This window comes from Cetorhinus maximus, chromosome 4 (genome assembly GCF_964194155.1).
Source record: "Cetorhinus maximus chromosome 4, sCetMax3.hap1.1, whole genome shotgun sequence".
In the NCBI taxonomy this organism is placed as follows: domain Eukaryota; kingdom Metazoa; phylum Chordata; class Chondrichthyes; order Lamniformes; family Cetorhinidae; genus Cetorhinus; species Cetorhinus maximus.
In genome coordinates this window covers 176,683,608-176,708,168 of record NC_135882.1, presented here as the reverse complement: position 1 = coordinate 176,708,168, position 24,561 = coordinate 176,683,608, and the positions used below count along the sequence as shown (strand labels likewise).

Below are 24,561 nucleotides of genomic sequence, written 5' to 3'. Positions count from 1 at the left end.
GTTGATAATTGCACAATGTTCAGCACCATTCGCGACTCCTCAGATACTGAAGCAGTCCATATCCAATTGCAGCAAGACCTGGACAACATCGTGGCTTGGGCTGACAAGTGGCAAGTAACATTCACGCCACACAAGTGCCAGGCAATGTCCATCTCCAAAAAGAGAGAGTCTAACCCTTGACATTCAATGGCATTACCATTGCTGAATCGGCCATTATCAACATTCTGGGGGTTACCATTGATCAGAAACTAAACTGGACTAGCCATATAAATACTGTGGCTCCAAGAGCAGGTCAGAGGCTAAGAGTCCTGCGATGAGTAACTTACCTCCTGACTCCCCACAGCCTGTCCACCATCTACAAGGCTCAAGTTAGGAGTGTAATGAAACATTCTACTTGCCTGGATAAGTGCAGCTCCAACAACACCATCCAGGACAAAGCAGCCCGCTTGATTGGCGCCCCACCAAAAACATTCATTCCCTCCACCACAGTGGCAACAATGTTTACCATCTACAAGATGCACTGCAGGAACTCACCAAGCCTCCTCAGACAGCATCTTCCAAACTCATGACCACTACCAACTAGAAAACAAGGGCAGCAGATGCATGGGAATATCACCACCTGGAAGTTCGGAGTAGGTGCGGGGAGGGGGAGGCGGGGGGGGGGGGGGTGGGGGTGGTGGATAGAGGACTTTGTGGCCGGCCTCCACTGCATCCAGTAGGTGCTCGAGGGAGGCATCGCTAAATATGGGGACAGCATGTTTCCTCCCTTTGGCAGCCATCAGTTCCCAGCAGCCTCCTATCCCTTGAAGAGTGCTAGCTCTGGGCAGGGACGCCTTTTAAATATGGCACCCGGTTTTACTGAAGGCCTGAGCTCACGGCAGAGTGGGTGAATCAGAGACCGTCCTGCCAGTGACCCAGCATGTTTCCTGGGAGTGCATTATTAATGAGGCAGAACATGCTGGGAAGGGGATGAAAAGCCACCATTGTGGCCGGCGGGTAAAATGTCCTTTTTCCCACCCACTACCACACTTTGTGCAAATCTGGGACGATTCCACCCTATGATTATTTTTTCTCAGATGTTGCATAAAGCAGTGGTCTAGAAATTAATCTTTAATTTCTGGAGACTCCAGGGAGACCTGGAGGGTGGCAACTCTACTCGATATAGATTTTGAATCAAGGTTTCTATTTAACCTTGCAAAGATATCAAGTTGCAGCATGTGACCAGCCAGTAGGACTCGGACACGGCTATGCAACTCGAGTTGGCAGACAGGAAACAAAGAGTAGGAATAAATGGGTCTTTTTCCGAATGGCAGGCAGTGACCAGTGGGGTGCCGCAGGGATCGGTGCTGGGATCCCAGCTATTCACAATATATATTAATTATTTAGATGAGGGAACTAAATGTAATATCTCCAAATTTGCAGATGACACAAAGCTGGGTAGGAGGGTGAGCTGTGAGGAGGATGCAGATACTTCAGTGTGATTTGGACAAGCTGAGTGAGTGGGCAAATGCATGGCAGATGCAGTATAATGTGGATAAATGTGAGGTTATCCACTTTGGTAGCAAAAACAGGAAGGCAAATTATTATCTGAATGGCTATAAATTGAGAGAGGGGAATGTGCAACGAGACCTGGGTGTCCTCGTACACCAGTCGCTGAAGGTAAGCATGCAGGTGCAGCAGGCGGTAAAGAAGGCAAATGGTATGTTGGCCTTCATAGCGAGAGGATTCAAGTACAGGAGCAGAGGTGTCTTGCTGCAATTGTACAGGGCCTTGGTGAGACCACAACTGGAATATTGTGTGCAGTTTTGGTCTCCTTATCTGAGGAAGGATGTTCTTGCTATAGAGGGAGTGCAGCCAAGGTTTACCAAACTGATCCCTGGGATGGTGGGACTGACATATGAGGAGAAATTGAGTCAATTAGGATTATATTTGCTGGAGTTCAGAAGAATGAGGGGGGATCTCATAGAAACCTATAAAATTCTAACAGGACTAGACAGGGTAGATGCAGGAAGGATGTTCCCGATGGTGGGGGAGTCCAGAACCAGGGGTCACAGCCTGAGGATACAGGGTAGACCATTTAGGACTGAGTTGAGGAGAAATTTCTTCACCCAGAGAGTGGTGAGCCTGTGGAATTCGTTACCACAGAAAGTAGTTGAGACCAAAACATTGTATGCTTTCAAGAAGGAGTTAGATATAGCTGTTGGGGCGAAAGGGATCAAAGGATATGGGGAGAAAGTGGGAGCAGGCTATTGAGTTGGATGATCAGCCATGATCATAATGATTGGCGGAGCAGGCTCGAAGGGCCGAATGGACTACTCCTGCTCCTATTTTCTATGTTTTTATGTTAAGAGCTTGTTAACCAACATGATATACATAAACATGAAGAAATTAACTGAGATGGGAAAATTGGAAATGTAAAATTACCAAAAGTAAAGTTTGCAATGAAATGACTTTGTTCACTGCTCCAGCCTTGGGGGCCTCATTTTACATAATTAACAATATGTTTTCCACTGAACTGATATAAACTAAGTGCAAATATAATGCTCTTTCTTTCACAAAGAGTAATCTGACCTTCCGAGGAGTATCCGAATCAGCTCCCCGTTGGAGCAGTAGTTTAACAATATCACGGTGTCCCATCTGTGCAGCTATCCACAATGGAGTCGTTAGATCCTAAACAAAACAGATAAAGAGATTTCAGGGCAGGCTTTATCAAAGAGGTAGCTTTTAAGAAGTGTTTTAAGGGAGAAAAGGCAGAGAAGTTTAGGGAGGTAATCCAGGGTTTAGGGTCAAGACATTTGCCAATTGTGGGATTAAGGAAATTGAGGATGCACAACAGGCCAGAATTGGAGGAATGCAGAGTAATTGGAGGATTGTAGGGCTGGAGAAGGTTACAGATTTAGGGAGGCAGATTGGAGGGTGGAAAATGTAACCCCACTATTTAAGAAAGGAGGGAGGGAGAAAACAGCGAATTACAGACTGGTAGCCTAAGATCAGTAGTAGGGAAAATTTTTTATAAGGGATGTGATAACAGGACACTTAGAAAATATAAACAGGATTAGACAAAGTCAACATGAATTTATGAAAGGGAAATCATGTTTGACTAAACTACTGGAGTTATTGAGGATATAACTAGCAGAATAGATAAGGGAGAACCAGTGGATGTGGTGTATTTGCATTTTTAGAAAGCTTTTGATAAAGTCCCACATAAGAGGCTAGTGTGCAAAATTAAAGCACATGGGATTGGGGGTAATATATTGGCGTGGATTGAGAATTGGTTAGCAGGCAGGAAACAGAGAGTAGGAATAAATGGAACAAAAACAGAAAATGCTGGAAAAACTCGGCAGGTCTAACAGCATCTGTGGAGAGAAAAAAACAGTTAACATTTCAAGTCCGTATGACTCTTCTTCAGAGCTAAAGAGAAGTAAAGATGTGATGAACTTGATACTGTTTAAGGTGGATCAGGTGAAGCTGGATAGAAGGTCAGTGATAGGTAAAGGCAAAGGAGAGATTGCCAGAGATGTCATGAACAAAAGGAGAAAGGGTTGTTAATGATAGTGGTACTGGCTAGAGGGGATGCTGATGGTGGCATTAAGGTCAGAATGCAGAATGTGATAATAGCAGCACAAGGGTAAGCACTCTGGAAAGAACAATGTGAAAAAGTGACAGATGTCTCTTGTGGAGGTGGGGTGGGGGAGGGGACGGTGGTGGGATAAAAGATACAAGGTGGGGATAAAACAATGAATAAAAATGAAAATAAATAAAAATAAGTGGATAAAAAAAAAATAAAAATGAAAATATATATTGAAAAAAGGGAATAAAATGGGGGGATGAGGATAGAGGAAAGAGTTCATGGTCTGAAGATGTTGAACTCAATGTTAAGTCCGGAAGGCTGTGAAGTGCCTAATCGGAAGATGAAGTGCTGTTCCTCCAGTTTGTGTTGAGCTTCACTGGAACATTGCAGCAGGCCAAGGGTGGAAGGATGGACATGTGGGCATGAGGGCAGGATGGGGTGTTAAAATGGCAAGCGACAGGGAGGTCTGGGTCATACTTGCGGACAGGTCGAAGGTGTTCCACAAAGTGGTCACCCAGTCTGTGTTTGACCTCTCCAATGTAGAGGAGACCGCATTGGAAGCAGCGAAGGCAGTAGACCAAACTGAAGGAGGTGCAAGCTTCACCTTGGATGGTGAGGAGGGAGGAGGTAAAGGGGCAGGTGTTGCACCTTCTGCAGTTGCATGAGAAATTGCCGTGGGAGGGGGTTGAGGTGTTGGGGTGATGGAGGAATGGACCAGGGTGTCCGGGAGAGAATGGTCCGTATGGAATGCCGACGGGGTGGGGGGTGGTGGTGGTGGTGAAGGGAAGTGCAGGGATCAGTGGTTGGGCCCCAGCTATTCACAGTATGTATCAACGATTCGGATGGGGGAGCCGAATGTAATATGCTGACGACACGAAACTTGGTGTGAATGTGAGTGGTGAGTAAAGTGTTAAGAGGCTTCAGGGCGATTTAGACAGGTTGAGTGTGTGGGCAAATACATGGCAGATGCAGTATAACATGGATAATTGTAAAGTTATCCACTTTGGTAGGAAAAACAGAATGGCAGAGTATTATTTAAATGGTGATAGATTGGGAAATGTTGATGTACAATGAGACCTGCGTGTCCTTGTATACCAGTCACTGAAAGCTAGCATGCAGGTGCAGCAAAGAAGCAAACAGTTAAGAAGGCAAATGGTATGTTGGCCTTCATTGCAAGAGGACTTGAGTACAGGATGTCTTACTGCAGCCGGACAGGGCTTTGGTGAGACCACACCCGGAGTATTATGTGCAGTTTTGGTCTCCTTACCTAAGAAAGGATATATTTGACATAGATGGAGTGCAGTGAAAGTCCACTAGACTGATTCCTGGGGTGGCAGGATTGTTGTATGAGGAGAGAGGGAGTTTGGAAGAATGAGAGGGGATCTCATTGAAACATATAAAATTCTGACAGGGATGGACAGACTGGATGCAGGGATGATGTTTCCTCTGGTTGGGGGGGTCTAGAACAAGGGGTCACAGTCTCAGGACACAGGGTAGACCATTTAGGGTTGAGATGAGGAGGAACTTCTTCAGTCAGAGGGTGGTGAACCTGTGGAATTCTCTATCACAGAAGCTGTGGAGGCCAAGTCACACATATTTAAGAAGGAAATAGATAGATTTCTAGACTAGAGGCATCAAGGAGTATGGGGAGAGCACGGGCGTATGGCATATAGAGGACTAGCCATGATCATATTGAATGGCGGAGCAGGCTCGAAGGGACCTACTTCTGCTCCTATTTTCTATGTTTCTATGAAACTACTGGATTATCATAATAACCCATCTGGTTCACCAATTTCCTTCAGAGAAGCAAATCTGCCATCCTCACTCACTCTGATTTGTATGCGACTCTCAACTGCCCGCTGAAATGGTCTTGCAAGCCATTCAGTTGTATCAAACTGCTAAAGAAATGTCAAAATAGCAAAGCCAGATGGACCACCTGGCATCGACCTAGGTATCAGAAACCTGTCCAGTCGACTCTGGAAAGACGTCCTTACGAACATTGGGGACTTAAACGAAAATTGGGAAAGCTGTCCCACAGAGTAGTCAAGCAACAGCCTGATATATCATACTCACTGAATCATACCTTACAGCCAAAGTCCCAGACACCACCATCACCATCTATGAGTATGTCATGTCCCACTGACATGGCGGCACAGTGGTATACAGTCAGGAGGGAATTGCCCTGGGAGTTTTCAACATTAACTCCAGATCCCATGAAGTCTAATGGCATCAGGTCAAACATGGGCAAGGAAACCTCCTGCTGGTTACCACATACCGCGGCCCCTCTCAAGTAATGAATCAGTACTCCTCCATGTTTTAACATCAGTTGGAAGAACCACTGAGGGTAGCGAGGGCACAGAATGTACACTGGGCGAGGGACCTCAATGGCCATTACCAAGAGTGGTTCAGTGGCACCATTACTGACTGAGCTGGATGAATCCTGAAGAACATAACCGCCAAATTGGGACTGTGGCAGACTGTGCGAGAACTAACAGTAGGGAAAAACCTGCTTGACCTTGTCTTCAGAAATTTGCCTGTGGCAGATGAATCTATCTATGATAGTATTAGCCGGAGTGACCACCACACTGCCCTTGTGGGGACAAAGCCCTGTCTTCACACTGAGGACATTCTCCACTGTGTCCTGTGGCACAACCACTGTGCTATATGGGATAGATTCAGAACAGCTCAAAACTGGGCATCCATGAGGTGCTGTGGGCCATCAACAGCAGCAGAACTGTATTCATCCATAATGTGTAATTAATGGATCAGATCAGAACTCTTCAGTCCAGCCATATCCAGTCTTGAATGGTGGTAGACAATTGAACAACCAGAGGAGGGAGCTCAGCAAATATCCCCATGCACAAAGATGGGGGAGCCCAGCAGGTAAGTACAAAAGACAAGACTGAAGGACTTACAACCATCTTCAGCCAGAAATGCCAAATGGATGATCCATCTTGGCCTCCTCCTGAGGTCCCCAGCCAATTCAATTTACTCCATGTGATTTCAATAATTGGCTGAAGGCACTGGATACTGCAAAGGCAATGAACCCTGACAACATTCTGTTTGTAGTACTGAAGGCATATCCAGAACTAACCATGCCCTTGGCCACATTGCTCCAGTACTACCCGACAATGTGAAAAATTGCCCAAGTATGTTCTATGCAGAGGAACGAGACAAATCCAATATGACCAATTACCGCCCCTTACATCTACTCAGCATTAACTTAGCAATAACCTGAGAATCAATATGCAGTTTGCTTTCAGCCAGGACCACTTGCACCAGACCTCATTTTAGCCTTTGTCCAAACTTGGAGCAGAGAGTTAAATTCCAACGGTGAGGTAAAAGTGACTGGCAGGATTTGACCAAGTGTGGCATCAAGGGGCCCTAGCATAATTGAGGTCAATAGGATTCAAGAGAAAAGCTCTCCACTGGTTAGAATCATACTTACCACAAAGGAAAATGGCTGTATTTGTTGGAAGCCAATCAGCTAAGCCTAAGGCCATCGTTGCAGGAATTCCTCCAGGTAATTTCCTAGGCTAATCCATTGTCAGCTGCTTCATCAATGACCTGTCTTCTATCATGAGGTCAAAAGTAGGGATCTTCACTGATAATTGCACACTGTGCAGTCCCATTCATAAGTCCTCAGAAGCAGACTGTACCCGCTTTCAGCAAGACTTGGATAACATTCAGGCTTGGTTTGATAAGTGACATTTTTTATGATCGGTCCCCGGGCGAGGTTCCCCAATTTGTTATGATCCTGGATGAGGTACTCCAAATTGTTATGCTTCCGGGTGAGGAGGAATGAGCAGGCTCCCTTTCCTTATTCAATCCCCTTGGTTGGTCGCAACAAGGTTAATTTAGAAAGGATCCCTTCCCTCGTGGATAGTCCAAATGTACTTATGTTTTAAAAAGGAGCCAATTTAACCAGGCTGTCTTGAGTTGAAGAGAGAGTTAGTTTATTAGTCACTAAACATGAGAAAAAATTTTAAAAAACGCAACACATATACACACAGATTAGAAATTGAGTCCAAAAATAAAAGTTAAAAAGATATACAAATCAGTCCTTTGGCTTGTCCGTGAGGAGTAGATGGTGAAACGTTGCAGTCGTTAAGTTGGGGTGATTCCATTGGCGCTGACTTTGGAAGTTGAACAGTTGGTTTGGAGATTCTTGGTTTTCCAGATTAGCTGAAAGGAGTTGTCCTGTTCCCTTTTCGACCGTGGCTTTGCTGACCTGTAACTTGCTTCCAACAATCAGAGAGAAAGAGCATTTTTACCTGCAAGCGCAGGGATGCCCAGATGGTGTTCTTCAGCTGTGACCCTCACAGCACACACACTACAACAGAACACCAGGCTAGCACACAGAACCAGGGTTGCAGTTGGCTTTTTTAAACCCTGGAGAAGAAAAGAGTTGACGTTTTGAGTCCTCATGACCCTTCAGCAGAACTGAGTAAAGTTAGGAGAGGGGTGAAATATAAGCTGGTTTAAGATGGGGGGGTGGGGTGGAGGGAGAGAAGTTGGGGAGGTGGTGGTAGTAGGGACAAGCAAGCAGTGATAGGAGCAGATAATCAAAAGATGTCACAGACAAAGGAACAAAGACGTGTTAAAGGTGGTGATATTATCTAGAGAATGTGCCAATTAAGAATGGATGGCAGGACACTCAAGGTACAGCTCTAGTGGGGGTGGGGTGGAAAGACTGACAGGGCATTACAGGTATAGATTTAAAAATAATGGAAATAGGTGGGAAAAGAAAAATCTATATAAATTATTGGAAAAAACAAAAGGGAGGGGGAAGAAATGGAAAGGGGGTGGGGATGGGGGAGGGAGTTCAAGATCTAAAGTTGTTGAATTCAATATTCAGTCCGGAAGGCTGTAAAGTGCCTAGTTGGAAGATGAGGTGCTGTTCCTCCAGTTTGCGTTGGGTTTCACTGGAACAATGCAGCAAGCCAAGGACAGACATGTGGGCAAGAGAGCAGGGTGGAGTGTTAAAATGGCAAGCAGTGGGGGTCATGAGGACTCGAAACGTCAACTCTTTTCTTCTCCGCCGATGCTGCCAGACCTGCTGAGTTTTTCCAGGTAATTCTGTTTTTGTTTTGGATTTCCAGCATCCGCAGTAGTTTTTTGTTTTTATTTATATGTATATATCTCAAAGTGTTTGAGAGCCAGTAGCAAACCAAAAGTTTCCTTCTCTGCTGTGGAGTACTATTTCTCATACTTGTTTAGTTTTTTGGAGAAGTCCCCGATTGGTCTCTCTATCCCTGATTCATCGTCTTGGAGGAGGACAGCCCCTACCCGATGTCACTTGCATTGATGGCTACTTTAAATGCTTTGCTAAAGTTCGGAGATGCAAGCACAGACTCGCCTACTAATGCCAGGATAGCTTTTCAACAGCTGTCTGGCATTTCTCGGTCCATATTATCTTTGCTTTTTTTCTGTAGTGGGTCTGTCAGAGGGGCGGCTACTGTGCTGAAGTTTGGGACGAACTTGCGATAGAACCCACATATCCCGAAGATCCTCGTGATTTCCCGTTTCGTTGTGGGAATGGGGAACTGTGCTATTGCTTGTACCTTTGCAGCCCTGGGCAGTACTTGTTCTTGATCCACCACGTGTCCTAGATAGGTCAGTGAGCCTTAGTGAACTCACTCTTTGCGAGATTGACCACTAGGCCAGCTGACTGTATTTCTGGAAGAGGGCTTCCAGTTACTCTAAGTGAGTTTCCCAGGTGTTGCATACTAGGAGGTCGATTAGGTAACTATGCAATTGGCTAAACCTGCCGCTACCTGGTTAATCAGCCTTTGAAAGGTGGCTGGGGCATTTCGAAGTCCAAATAGCATGACTCAACACTGGTGTGACCCATCTGCCCATCTGGAGTTACAAAGGTGGAGATTCCCCTCACGCGGGCAGTCAAGGGAACCTGCCAGTATTCCTTGAGTAAATCTCTTTGTAATGTATGCTGCTTTACCTACCCTATCTATGCAGTCTTCAAGCCGGGATATTGGGTAGGAGTCAGCTCTGGTCACTGCATTAACTTTTCGGTAGTCAATGCAGAACCTTGTGGAGCCATCCAACTTGGGCACGAGCACAACATGCGAGCTCCAGTTACAGCTGCTAGGCTCTATTAGTTGGTGCTCCAGCATGTAGTTAATCTCTTCCCAACCCTGTGGCAGCTTTTCTGGGCGTAGACGACGGGGATGTTGTCTTATGGGAGGGGCCTCTCCCACATCCACATCACGTAGAGCTAATGTGGTGCATCCTGGTTTGTCTCTGCATAAGCCTTTAAATGCAGTGAGCAGCCTCATCAAGTCTGCTCACTGTTCTGCACTTAGTTGAGTAATAAGGGGCCTAAGTTTGCTATTATCTCAGTGTTGGTTAGCTGGGTAGTAGGGGGTTCAATGTGAGCCTCACCTGCATCTCCCTCTAATTCATCCCTACGGCTACACTCATCTTCTAGGTTGGTGGCAATGGGACAGACCATTACCTGCATGTCCCCTTCTCACTGTGCTATCACTTTATCATGTTGACATGACACAGCCTTTGTCTTTTCCCCTTATCTGGGGTCTCAGTTAGATTGTTTACTTCCCTGAGATTCTTTGCTACTTTGAACAGTCCACTGAACTGTACTTTTAAGGATTCACCTGCTATTGGTAGAGCACTAACACACAGTCTCCTGGCTGAAAGTCTCGAGCCCTGGCATATTTGTCTGCCTGTTTCTTCATAGCTGTCTGAAAGATTTTCAAGTGTTCTCGGGCCACATCAGAGGCTCTCATGAGTCGCTCCTAGAGCACTGTTACATAGTCTAACATGGAGACTTCCTTCTTCTGTTCTAAAAACCTCTCCTGGATTAGTTTCAGAGGCCCACGCACGTGGTGCCTGTAAACTAATTCAAACTGAGTAAAGCCGGTGGACTCATTGTGTGGGTCCCTGGTAGCGAACAGAAGAAAACCTAATCCTTTATCCCAGTCATGGGGGTACTCGTGGCAGTGTGCCCTGACCATTGTTTTTAGGGTCTGGTGGTACCGTTCTAGTGCCCCCTGCGACTGCGGGTGATACACTGAAGGCTTCAGCTGGGTCACACTCAGGTTACCCATGACTTCCTGGAATATTTTGGACATGAAATTTGAGCCCTGATCCGACTAGATCTCAGTGGGCAGACCATACCTGGTAATAAAATTGGGTCAATTCCCTCACCACTGTTTTGGTAGACATTTTTCTCAGGGGAACAGCAGGTAACCACATCGATGATGGTAAGGATATATTGGTGGGCCCCCTTTTGCTTTTGGCAGGGGCCCCACACAGTCCACTAACACCTTGCTGAATGGTTCCCCAAAAGCTGGCACTGGAATCATAGATGTAGGTCTTATTGCAGGTTGGGGTTTTCCCACAACCTGGCAGGTGTGGCATGTTCTGCAAAACCTTACGTCATCCCTGTGGAGGTGTGGCCAGTAAAAATGCTGGCTGATGCAGACTTGGGTTTTGCGTATTCCGACACACCCAGCCATCGGAATTTCATGAGCTAGCTGCAAAAAGCCAACTGCAACCCTAGCTCTGTGTGCTAGTCTGGTGTTCTGTCCTGGTGTGTGTGTGCTGTGAGGGTCACAGCTGAAGAACACCAACTTGGCATCCCTGCACTTGCAAGTAAAAAAGCTCTTTCTCTCTGATTGCTGGAAGCAAGTTCAAGGTCAACAAAGCCACAGTTGAAAAGGAAACAGAACAACTCCTTTCAGCTATTCTACAGAGCCAAGAATCTCCAACCCAACTGCTCAACTGCCAAAGTCAGTGCTACCGGAGTCACCCCAACTTAACAGCTGCAACATTTCACCATCTACTCCTCAGGGACAAGCCAAAGGACTGTTTCATGTATTGTTATTTAACTTTTATTTTTTGGACTCAATTTCTCATTTCTAATCTGTGTGTATGTGTTGTGTTTTTTTTTCTCTCGCGTTTAGTACTCACTCTTTCTTCAACTCAAGACAGCCTGGTTAAATTGGCTCCTTTTTAAAACATAAATACTTTTGGATTGGGAAAAGGTATCCAGGACAGAAGGGATCCTTTTTAAATTAACCTTGTTGTGACCAACCAAGTGGGTTGAATAAAGGAAGGGAGCCAGTTCATCCCTCCTCACCTGGGAGCATAACAGTTTGGGGTACCTCATCTGGGATCATAACAAAATGGGGGAACCCCGCCCTGGGACTGGTCGTAACACAAGTAACATTTGCACCACACAAGTGACGGGCAATGACCATCTCCAACAAGAGAGAATCTAATCACAATCACTTTTCTTTATGTTCAACTGCATTATCATCAATGAATCCCCCACCATCAACATACTCGGGGGTCACTATTGGCCAGAAATTTAATTGGACCAGCTACCTAAATACTGAGCTGCAAGAGCAGGCAAGAGGCTGGGAATTCTGTGATGCATAACTCACCTCCAGACTTCCAAAAATCTGTTCCATGTACAAGGCATAAGTCTGGAATTTGATGCAATATCCTCCACCTGACTGGATGAATGCAGCTCCCAACAACACTCAAGGAGTTTGATGCAATCCAGGACAAGGCAGCTGCTTGATCCACACCACATCCACCATCTCAAACATTCACTCCCTCCATTATGGAACATTGACTTCTTCAACAGCACCTTCCAAACTTGCAACCTCCAAGGGAAGCAGACACATGGGAACACCATCACCTACAAAGTTACCCTCCAAGACCCACACCGTCCTGTTGCTAGATCAAAATCCTGGAATGTCCTCTTTAACAGCACTCTGGAAGCAGCTACGCCACAAAGACTGCAGTAGTTTGAGAAAGCGGCTCACCACCACCTTCTCATTGTTAATTAGAGGTGCGTGTTGGAATCATATCTCTCAAAACTGAGTACTTATTTTACAATATGTAGAGACATGGCATGATCTGGACATTTGAATGTCAACTGGGATTTTTTTAAAAGGTCATAAGTTCACTTTGGATCTGTCAACAAGCAGGCCTCTTCCAAGAAATCACCTGACCTTTATGGTACCTGAGGAAGATCTGGTTGTTTGTTTTGAAATGCAATCACTTTAACTGATGAAGAAAAAAACGGAAAAGGAGGTTGGTAAGTTGCTGGAAATCACATGGATGAAAGAAAAATATTTAAATAGCTTGATTTGAAGGCAGTCTTGTTGGGGAACAAGCTGAGGAAGGAAGGCCACCCTAATTGGCTCCCTCTCTTTACCTTGTCTAAAATAGTGTGTGACTATCAACTTGTAGCCAGAGAACCCTCATCTGAGTGTAACTAGTCTGCATTTGGACCTACAAAGCTGAGACCTGTTGGTGAGAGCTTCCAGACATCCACCAGGATCAGCGATCCACCTTCACATGATGGAGCTCCAGGCAAGAGCATCGAGACCCTGTAGACCTTGACTTTTATTTTATAACGCCCATCCTCCAAAGCCCATCTCTGCAGGCAGACTCTATCTGTCCTTTGTTTGTCTGTGTGTGTGTGTTGGGGGAATTCTTTAGGAAGAGATAGGTAGTTGTACTTCCCAATTACAATTGTGTGTTAACCAGTACTGTTAAAAGAAGATTTAAAAAAAAAATTAATCATTCTGAGTTTTTTGAAAAAAGCCTCATCAGAGACTCTTTTCTTTTGGGTACTAGAAGTATAGGTACATAATTGACCAGTTCAGTGAGAGAATTAAACATTTAAATTAATGGCATGGCCTGCTGTGTATTGGGGCTTGACAATTCACGCACTCCTCCCATCCTGGTCATAACATAAATTGGAGGCTCTTGCAGGATTTGAAATGCGGACAGTGGATGATTGGACGCGGAATAATAATTGGTAAGGGATAAAGGGATTGAGACCAGCTGAAATGGCGTTGGAAGTTGCTAAGGCTTTTCTACAGATGGAAAATGTAACCCTGACTGGTTTAGAAAAAGCAACCAAGGCCAGAATTTTATGCTGGTTGTGCGGGTGTGCGCCTAACCCAACAGCGTGTGAAATCGCGTGAGAAGATGTCAGGTGCGCGTCCCGACGTCATCATGCACTCGCACGATATTTCGCTCAGCAGGCGCACACAGCAGTTGGAAGCACGCGCGCCAACAATTAAGCAGGCAATTAAGCACATTAAGGAAGTAATTGAAATAGATTTTATGTGGCTAGTCCACTTTTACAGTTGGCGGACAGGCCAATCGGCCAGGTGGCCTTTACGTTTTCGCTGAAACCTTGATCCAGGGTGACTGAAGTGTCTGGGGTGAAACATAATAAAAAAAGATATCTGGGGACTTATGTTTTTTGAGCTTTGCTGTCAGGAGCTTGAATGTGTTGCATAGACACATTTTGGTGCATTTTATTCTTGCCATTTAATCAGCCCAGGTCTGCAGCTCGCTGAGGCAGCCCGGCAGCAGCTGTCTGCCTTCAGGGAGCTCGCTAGAAGCGCCCACCCACACCCTCACTTTTACTGGCACCCGCCCTCTTCCCGTGCCGCCCCCCCCCCCACACCCCCAACCCCCTGGCAGCGTTGAGACTTTCTCAGTGCGTGTTTCACAGCCAGCATGAAAGTGTTCGGGGGGCCGATTGCAGGTGGAAGCACATTTCACGTCTGCTTCCGGGCCGGCCGATTGCGTGTGCCTAATGAATGTAAGATTCAGGTCCAAGACTCAGCTAAATGGAATTGGCGGATAAGTTGGAGTTAGAATTACCTGTAGGGGCGAGGAAGGCAGACATAGTTGAGGTAATAGCACAGCATTTGAAATTGGAAGGGATACCAGAGAGACCATGTTCCCCAGGGGGTGAGTCATTTGAGTTAGTAAAGATCCAGTTGAAAATGAGGCAACTTGAAAATGAAAAGGAACTGAAAAAGCTTTAATTGGAGGCAGAAGAAAAAGACAGGAAAGAGGAAAAGAAAAGGAAGGGGAAAGAGGGGAAAAGGGAAAAGAGAAAATGAGAAAGCTCAATCTCCAGAGAGAGAACTTAGCAATGGAGAAAAGAGAGACAGAACAAGAAAGGGAATACTGGCTTAAAAGGCTAGACTTTAAAAAAGAGACTGCAGATGCTGAGCAAAGTTCTGATGATGAAAAACCTCCAACACAAACCCTAGTGAGGAGATGTTTAAGTTTGTGCAAGCTCTCCCAAAGTTTGAGGAAAAGGATGTAGAGGCATCCTTTATCTCATTCAAAAAGGTAGCTAAGCAAGTTAAGTGGCCAAAAGAAATCTGGACACTGCTCTTACAGAGTAGGCTGGTGGGTAGAGCTCATGAGGTTTATGCATCGCTGTCAGAAGAGGTTTCTGTGGATTATGATGCAGTAAAAAAGGCAGTGCTGATGAGTTAGTCCCTGAGACGTACAGGCAGAAATTTCAGAATATTTTTGAATAAGAAAAAAGGGATGGGCAATAAATGCTGGCCTAGCCAGTGATGCCCACATCCCATGAATGAAAAAAAAAATATAAGGAAACAGCCTGGGCAGGTCTATATTGAATTTGAGAGGGTAAAGCAGAGTAATTTAGACCATTAGATACAGGCACTAAAGGTAGAGATAACAAATGAAGCTCTTAGGGAAATAATTCTCCTGGAAGAATTTAAAAATTCACTTCCTCCTGTAGTTAAAACCCACTTTGAAGACCAGACGTCGCAACAGCTAGACAGGCAGCAGGCTGACGATTATAAGCTGGATCATAAATCCAAGCCCTTTTTCGTCATCTCCACAAACCCAGGGAGGATAGAAGATGGGAAGGCAAAAGGAAGGCAAGTAGCCAGAGAAGAGAAGGGACAGCTAGGAATTTCCTGGAAACTCCTCCTCAGGCCAGAAAGAAGGTGCTGAGGGTGGAAGTGATATTCAAAAGCCTAAGTGTTTCCATTGTAACAAGATGGGACGTGTTTATGCTGATTTCTGGAAGTTGTGTGGGAAATCCATGTGACTTATTGGCTACATAAGGGCAATTCAGGAAAAGGAGCCCTGACTGAAAGAACAACGGGTCAAGTTGTAGTGTTAACTACAGCTGTGAAACCAAGTGTGAACACTGCTGTGAGTTCAGGAGAGGTGAATGATACACATGAGAGTTATACGGAATTTTTGTCAAGGGGAAATGTAACCCCTTATCCCTCAAATGAGACAGCTAGACCTATAATCATACTTAGAGATAAGGGAGCCACCCAAACACTTTTGCCGAGGAAAGGCATAACATTTCCAGCAGAGAGTGCATTAAAAGCCAATGTTTTAGTCAATGACATAGGTGGGGTGTATATGCCCATATCTTTGTACTGGGTACACTTGGAGTGTGACCTGATGCCTGCGACAGTGACGGTAGGGGTTGTTCAGGAGTTACCCATAGATGGAGTTGATTTACTCCTGGAAAATAATTTAGCTGGAGCGAAGTTGGTAGCTTCTCCCATAATTATTACAGAGAGCCCAAGTGAAGTTAAAGAGATGGAGCAGTTACACGAAAAGGGTCCAGCAATTTTTCCTTCGTGTGTGATGACCCTCGCAATGGCTAAGCAAACTCCATCATCGAAAGTCAAAGTTATACCACAGACGGATATTTGGCTGGCTGAAACTTTCTTTAAAGATTTAGATAATCCGAAAGAGATGTTTAACAAATCTTCTCTAGTTGAGGCTCAACAAGCTGATCCAGAGTTAAAATAGCACAATCAGTCCAAATTGCAGCTGAGGTTAAGGCAGTTCCACAATGTTATAGTAGAAATGGAATTCAAATGGGGAAGTGGAGACCTCCTCACAGACCTACAGATGAGGAGTGGACGCTTGTTCATCAGGTAGTAGTACCGCCCAAATATTGTAAAGAGCTATTATGGATAACACATGAAATTCCTATGGCAGGACATGTAGGGATGTGGAAAACTTAAGCGTGGATAAACCGGCAGTTTTACTGGCCAGGTCTACATAAGGACATGGTGCAGTCTTGTAAAATGTGTCACACGTGCCAGATGGTGGGAAAACCACGACATGCAATCAAACTGGCACCCTTAATTTCCATACCAGTTTTGAGGAACCATTTAGTAGGGTGATAGTGGACTGCGTGGAACCGTTACCAAAAATGAAAGCAGGACACCAGTATGTCCTTACTATTACAGATATGAAAACTCGATTTCCAGAGGCCATCCCTTTCACAGAATCACAAAATCACAATGCAGAAGAGGCCTTATGGCCCATCGGGCCTGCACCGACACTTGAGAAACACCTGACCTACCTACCTAATCCCATTTACCAGCACTTGGCCCATAGCCTTGAATGTTATGACATGCCAAGTGCTCATCCAGGTACTTTTTAAAGGATGTGAGGCAACCCGCCTCCACCACCCTCCCAGGCAATGCATTCCAGACCGTCACCACCCTCTGGGTAAAAAAGGTTTTCCTCACATCCCCCCTAAACCTCCTGCCCCTCACCTTGAACTATGCCCCCTTGTGACTGATCCTTCAACTAAGGGGAACAGCTGCTCCCTATCCACCCTGTTCATGCCCCTCATAATCTTGTACATCTCGATCAGGTTGCCCCTCAGTCTTCTCTGCTCCAACGAAAACAACCCAAGTCCATCCAGCCTCTCTTCATAACTTAAATGTTTCATCCCAGGCAACATCCTGGTGAATCTCCTCTGCACCCCCTCCAGTGCAATCACATCCTTCCCATAATGTGGTGACCAGAACTGCACACAGCACTCCAGCTGTGGCCTCACTAAGGTTCTATACAACTCCAACATGACCTCCCTGCTTTTGTAATCTATGCCTCGATTGATAAAGGCAAGTGTCCCATATGCCTTTTTCACCACCCCACTAACATGCCACTCTGCCTTCAGAGATCTATGGACACACACGCCAAGGTCCCTTTGTTCCTCAGAACTTACTAGTGTCATGCCGTTCTTTGAATACTTCCTTGTCAAATTACTCCATCCAAAGTGTATCACCTCACACTTTTCAGGGTTAAATTCCATCTGCCACTTATCTGCCCATTTGACCATCCCGTCTTTATCTTCCTGTAGCCCAAGACACTCAACCTCACTGTTAACCACCCGGCCAATCTTGGTGTCATCCGCAAAGTTACTAATCCTAACCCCACATAGTCATCTATGTCGTTTATATAAATGACAAATAATAGGGGCCCAGCACAGATCCCTATGGTACGCCACTGGACACTGGCTTCCAGTCACTAAAGCATCCTCCTGTCATCATCCTCTGCCTCCTACAGCTAAGCCAATTTTGAATCCACCTTATCAAATTACCTTGTATCCCATGTGCATTTGCTTTCTTTATAAGTCTCCCATGTGGGACCTTGTCAAAGGCTTTGCTGAAATCCATATAAACTACATCAACTGCACTACCCTCATCTGCACGCCTGGTCACCTCCTCAAAAAATTCAGACAAATTTGTTAGGCATGACCTCCCTCTGACAAAGCCATGCTGACTATCCATGATCAAACCTTGCCTCTCCAAGTAGAGATAGATACTCTCCTTCAGAACTTTCTCCAATAGTTTCCCTACCACTGACGTGAGACTCACTGGCCTGTAGTTCCCTGGCTTTAAGGACAATTACGGCTAAAGTAGTGGTAAAGAAGTTAACCAAATGGTTTACTCAAGATGGATTACTGGTGGATATAAAATGATCCAATCTTTTGTCTCAAATTTTTCAGAACATAATGAGTAGTTTGGGTATAAAACAGTTAAAGTCCACAGCATATCATCCACAAACAAAGGGAGCTTTAGATTGGTATCTTCAAACTCTCAAAACAATGATTAAAGCACACTGTCATGAATATCCCCATGACTGGGACAAATACTGGATTTTCCTTTATTTGCTACCTGAGATTCACCAACTGAATATACTGGTTTTAACCCTTCTGAATTAATTTATGGTCATGAGATGAGGTCCTCTGAAATTAGTCAAAGAAAAGTTTTTAGGAGCAAAGGACGAATCCTCGATGTTAGATTATGGGCAGAATTTTCGGGTCGGCATACAGGTGAGGGGCCCACTCGCCAACGTGTTAAATGATGCGTGACGACGTCAGGCCTGCACCCGATATGATATTTTGTTCGGCGCGCGCACGCTGGAGTCAGCTGCGCGCCTTCTGAAATGTCAATGGCCAATAAAGGCCATTAAGAAATCAATTAAAGCAGTTAAGAATGCTGCCCTCAAGGTTGGCGGGCAGGTGAAGAGCCCAGGCGGCCTTTGCATTTTTCATGGAACCTCATCCACGGGCGGGATGAGGTTTCATGAAGTGTTTATAAATTGAATAAAAATTTTTTAAAAGCTCTTTGGCAGGTCCCAGCTCATGTGACATGTTTTAAAATTTTTTCTTTCCTTTATTCAGCTTTTTAAAACTTAAACTTATCTCCCTGAACCACCTCTGTGCCACAGGGAGCGCATGAAAGAGTACAGGCCCTGACTCAGGGAATCCCTCCCCACCCACACAAGGAGCGCTCAGTGTTTCCGGGCGTGCGTCATGCTGGGCGGGCTTTAATTGGCCCGCCCACGTAAAATGGTGGCACGGACCCGATCGGGGGCGCCGATCGGGTACGAGCCTGCACCCGCACAACCCTCCGGACGGGGGGAAAATTCTCCCCTATGTGTCCATGTTCCAGGAACAGCTCACGGGAGCCTGCAAAGTGGCTCAAAAGCATCTTAAAGTTTCTCAAACAAAGATGAAGGAATGGGCAGTTAAGCAAATTGGGCCCCCCCCGAACTTTACAACCAGGGGATGAAGTGTTAGTATTATTGCCTTTGTAGGGGGAACCTCTGAAAACATGGTTCTGTGGTCCATACAAGGTAATTAAGAGGGTTAGTAAAGTCAATTATTTGATAAATACTCCAGATCATTAGAAAAAGAATCGGCTATGTCATATCAACATGGTAAAACAATATCATCGTAGGCAGGAAGATAGGAAGAGCAGGTCTGTCAGTTTGTAAGCATAGTGCAGGATGAAAGAGGCAGTAACAGTGAGGTAGAAGGAGATAGTTCACAAATTGAACTATCTGGTTAGCTAACACTGAAATATTGGGGCAGCTGGACACCAAATTTTCATACTTAAAGGGCTGAATTTTGCCGTCGGCGAGCAGGGGGCGGGGCGTGCTCGCCGACAGGCAAAATGATGCGGGATGATGTCAGGGGGAACCCGCCCCATTTAAATCTTCAGGAAGGCGGGGTCACAGCGAAATTAGCTGTGCGCCCGCCGACCTGTCAATGGCCAATTGAGGCCATTGACAGGATAATTAAAACAATTAAAGGACCTGCCCGTCCAACCTTAAGGTTGGTGGACAGGCCAGGAGCCCCAGCGGGCTTCTGAAAAAACATGAAACCTCATCCACCGGCAGGATGAGGTTTCATGTAGGGTTTAAAAAACTTTAATAAAGTTTTAGTGAAATTTATCAACATGTCTCATCTCATGTAGCATTGTCACATGAGGGGGACATGTTAAGGATTTTTTTATTTCTCTATTTTAAATGTTTGAACAACTTTCAGCGATCTCCCTGAGGCAGCACTTAGCCTCAGGGAGATGTGTGCTCTTTCGTGCGCATGTGCAAAAGAGCGCACTCTCACATTTGGGGAATCCCCCCCTGCCCGCACAGGGAGCGCATACCTTAATTGGCCCACCCACTTATGGCGGCAGGGACTGCTTCTCCAGCAGGGATCGGCTCCCCATCCACCGGAGATTGGGTCGGGCCCGCCCGCCCGACAGGCAGAAAATTCTGCCCAAAGGTAGGGCAATGAGAGGATCTAGTGAGGTTACTTACAAAATTTAAAGGGATCTGTAATGATAAACCAGGGTCTACAACTTTAGCCATGTATGATGTGGATGTAAGGAAGTCCAGAGAAACAAGCTCAAGTGACAACAGGAATTCAATATATGTTAGAAAATCACCTAATTGAGCCTAGTTAAAACAGTTGGTGCTCTCCAGTAGTGTTAGTGCCAAAACCTGATGGGTCAACCAGATTCTACATAGACTATAGAAAGCTTAATGCGGTAACAAAAACGGATTCCTACCCAATCCCTCGTCCTCAAGACTGTATTGACAGGATTGGCAGTGCCATGTTCCTTACTAAGATAGATTTGTTGAAAGGTTACTGGCAAGTACCTTTAACATCAGGAGCTAAGGAGATATCAGCTTTTGTCACACCAAATAGGCTATACCAAAGTCCAGTAATGTCATTTGGACTAAAAAATGATCCAGCCACTTTCCAAAGACTAATGATTCAATTTGTAACTAGTGTTCCTAACTGTGTGGTTTACTTGGATGATGTATTGGTTTATAGTAGCACATGGAAAGATCATTTAAAACAACTGGAAGTCCTATTTAAACAATTACAGTCAGCAGATCTAGTAATAAGCCTTGCCAGAAGTAGTTCGCAAAAGTGTGAATAACTTTACTAGGGCATATCATAGGGCAGGGACAAGTCTTGCCAAGAACAGCGAAGATACAGGCTTTCATGGAATTCCGTTCCTTAAAACCAAATAGGAAATCATGAGATTTATAGGGATGTGCGGTTTCTATCGTAAATTTGTGTCAAACTTCAGCACAATAGTGGCTCCACTAACGGATTTATTGCAAAAAAAAGCAAAGGTGGTATGGTCAAGAGAGTGCCAGACAGCTTTTGAGAAGCTGAAGGCGATTCTAACTAATGAACCAGTATTAGCCACCTCTAATTTCGCTAAACCCGTCAAGCTGGCAATCAATGTTAGTGATTTGGGGGCAGGTGCAGTCTTATTGCAAGAAGATGAATCAGGCATAGGGAAGCCGGTGGGTACTTCTCTGAAAAATTAAATCGGCATCAAAAGAGATACTCTACAGTAGAAAAGGAAACCCTGGGATTGTTACTGGCTCTTAAGCATTTTGAGGTATATATCCATCTTTGCTGTAAAGAAACATTGGTACTTACTGACCATAACCCTTTGGCCTTTGTGGAAAAATTTAAGACTCAGAATGAAAGACTGTTCCAATGGAGCTTGTTTTATAACTTAAAAGATTATTCATATTGCTGGGAAGGATTATATAATTGCTGATGCATTATCAAGAATGTACACTTTTTTATAATTGTCATTCTAGGCAAGAAAGGCAGAAAACTGAACAGACTCTGCATAAGGAGTGAACGGCTGAGTGGGTGCATCTTTGAATTCTGTTTGTATGTTGTACATATCTTTTTCTGTCTACTTTGCGAATGAAACACATTTGGCAATGCTGTTTGTCCTTTGTTTACCTGTGTGTGCGTCTGTGTGTGTGCTGGGGGAATCCTTTAGGAAGAGATAGATAGTTATACTTCCCGATTACAATTGTGTGATAACCAGTACTTGCAACTTGTTAAGAGAAGTTTTATTTTAAAATAAATTAATCATTCTGAGTTTTTGAGAGAAGCCTAATCAGAGCATCTTTTCTTCTGGGTACTAGAAGAATAGATACACAAATAGATGATAGAAGAATGTGTTTCTGGTGTCAAGCTTCACTCATTGGGAATACACTCTGGGAATTTTGGACCTACAGAACTGTCTTCCATTAAATCTAATCTTTGGAATGTTCTGTGGACTCTCCTGAGCTTTGAGCACATTCTGTACATGAACTAGCACTATGCGTACAGGTATGTAGTGTTAAGTAGGCTTCAACATCCAAGGCTGTGGTGCTTCAGTTGAACAAAGTTGCATTTTTCTCTCTACTGGCTTTCATAGGGACATAAGGCTTATGAGCATGAGCAGGCCCCTGCTCAGCCATTCAATAAGATCATGGCTGATTCTGGCTGTGCTCTCAACTCTACTTTTCTGTTTGCCTCAATAGCCATTGACTCTCTTGATTATCAAAAATCTGTCTAACTCTGCCTTGAATAAATTCAATGATCCAGCCTCCATCGCTTTCTGGGGAGAGAATTCCACAGAATAACAACCTTCTGAGAGAAAAAAAATTCTCCTCATCTCTGTCTTAAAAGGGAGACCCCCTTAATTTTAAACTGGGTCCCCTAGTTCTAGTCTCCCCCACAAGCGGAAACTATCTCCCGGTACCTACCATCACAAGTCCCCTCAGAATCTTATATGTTTGAATAAGATCACCTCTCGTTCTTCTAAACTCCAATGGAGTGACCAACTGTCCCGGGTTTGATGGCAGCGTCTTGTAATCGAGGCTTTTGTCCCGTGTCCCAGGTTGTATGTTTCTGGGATGCTGTTCCTCCCGTATTTTAGACCTTTAAATTTTGTGCATGTGCAGTGCGCATCTGCACATTTCCACTGCTCTTGCCTACCTGATTAGACATGTTTGCCACATTTTCACAACTTCAACAGCTCCCTCCTCAACCCACCCTCCACTCTCACAGGTTCACCAGCAACCCCTGAAAACTCATACAGTCCCAAAGTGTCCCTTTACTTTTTCCTGAGAGCTGATCACCTATAGGCCCAACCAGTTCAACCTTTCCTCATAAGATAAGGCCTTTGTCCCAGGAATGAGTGGAGTAAACCTTTTCTGAACTGCTTCTAATGCAATGCAAGGTAATGTTATAATAAGCCAGTCAAGTTGTTGGAGTTAGATTAATTAATTCACATATTTCTGAAAATATAAAGCACAATATATACCTCTCTTGGCTGGTCAATCTTTGCCCCTGATGCAAGTAGCATGTGAACCACATTAAGATGGCCTCCTTGCGCTGCCAGAAAAAGTGATGTAGCACCATCCTGAAACAAAGAAAGGAATCTGGTCTATCTCTGTGATCTTTAAAAAAATTTGGCAAGTGTGAGAATGAAATTTCTGCCCACAAATTTTAACAAAAAAAAAATCACACCATGCTTAAGAAAATCTAAAATTTTATCAGTTTGCATTTAACATATGGACATATGAATTAGGTGCAGGAGTAGGCCATTCAGCCCCTTGAGTCTGCTGTGCCAGTCAATAAGGTCATGGGCAGAAATTTTCGCATGGTGGATGGGCGCCCGCCCAACCCACTCGAGCGTGAAATGATGGGAGTTGACGTTGGCCGATCGTGCTGATGTCAACGTGCAGTTGCGAGAGAGTTCGGTCGGTGGGCGCGCGCTGGAGTCAGCAGTGTAGCCGCCGACAAAAGGCCTGTTAAAGCCATTAAATAATCAATTAAGCTAAATTTTTCACTGCCTGTTCAAACTAACGGTTAGCGGACAGGCGAAAAGGCCAAGTGGCCTTTGCATTTTTTTGGAAATCTCATCCATGAGCGGGATGAAATTTCCAAAAACAGATAAAAATAATTTAAAAGTTTTGCAGTTGAATTAACAACATGTCCCTGCTCATGTGACAGAGCCACATGAGGGGACATGTTTTACTACATGTTTATTTTCTTTATTATTTTTTGTTGTATCTCTTCATCTCCATGAGGCAGCTCGGCCTGCTCGCCCTCCTCCCCCCGCCCGCACAGGCAGCACTCAGCTCTGCCGCTCGTGTTTCACGCTGGGCAGGCCTTAACTGGCTCACCAGCGTGAAATTGCGGTGCGGTGCCCATTGCAGGCGGCAGTCGGCTTCCTGACCACCCCCGCCCGCCCCCGCCGAGCCCGCCCGCCAAAGGCAAAATTCTGCCCCATGACTGATCTAATTGTGGTCTCAACTCCACATTTCCCCCTTCCTCCAATAACCTTTGACTTCTTTGTTAGTCAATAATCTATCTACCTCTGCTTTGAAAATATTCAATGACCATGCCTCCACCGCTCTCTGGAGAAGAGAGTTCCAAAGTTTCACGACCCTCTGAGAGAAAATTTCTCCTCATCTCCGTCTTAAATAGGAGACCCCTTATTTTTAAAATGTGCCTCCTAGTTTTGGTCTCCCACAAGGGGAAACATCCTTTCAGCATCCATCCTGTAAAGTCTCTTCAGGATCTTATATGTTTCAATAAGATCATCTCTCATTATTATAAAGTCCAATGGATACAGGCCGAGGCTGACCAACCTTTCTTCAGAAGATAAACCCCCATCATCCTAGGTATCAGTCGAGTGAACCTTCTCTGAACTGTTTCTAATGTTTTATATCTTACTGAAATAAGGAGACTTATTTAAAACTGTACACAAGAACACACA

The 24,561-nt window shown here is 44.9% G+C and overlaps 1 protein-coding gene across 1 annotated transcript in view; it reads right to left on the bottom strand.

Annotated features, from left to right (window-relative positions):
* ankrd29 (ankyrin repeat domain 29) overlaps nucleotides 1-24,561 on the bottom strand; it is a 122,927-nt gene that overhangs the window by 53,265 nt on the left and 45,101 nt on the right. The window contains exons 5-6 of the mRNA XM_078539746.1: nucleotides 23,101-23,199; nucleotides 2,572-2,670 (exon numbers count right to left, since the gene is read on the bottom strand). Coding sequence (XP_078395872.1) covers nucleotides 2,572-2,670; nucleotides 23,101-23,199 — 198 coding nt within the window. The remainder of the gene's footprint in view (nucleotides 1-2,571; nucleotides 2,671-23,100; nucleotides 23,200-24,561) is intronic.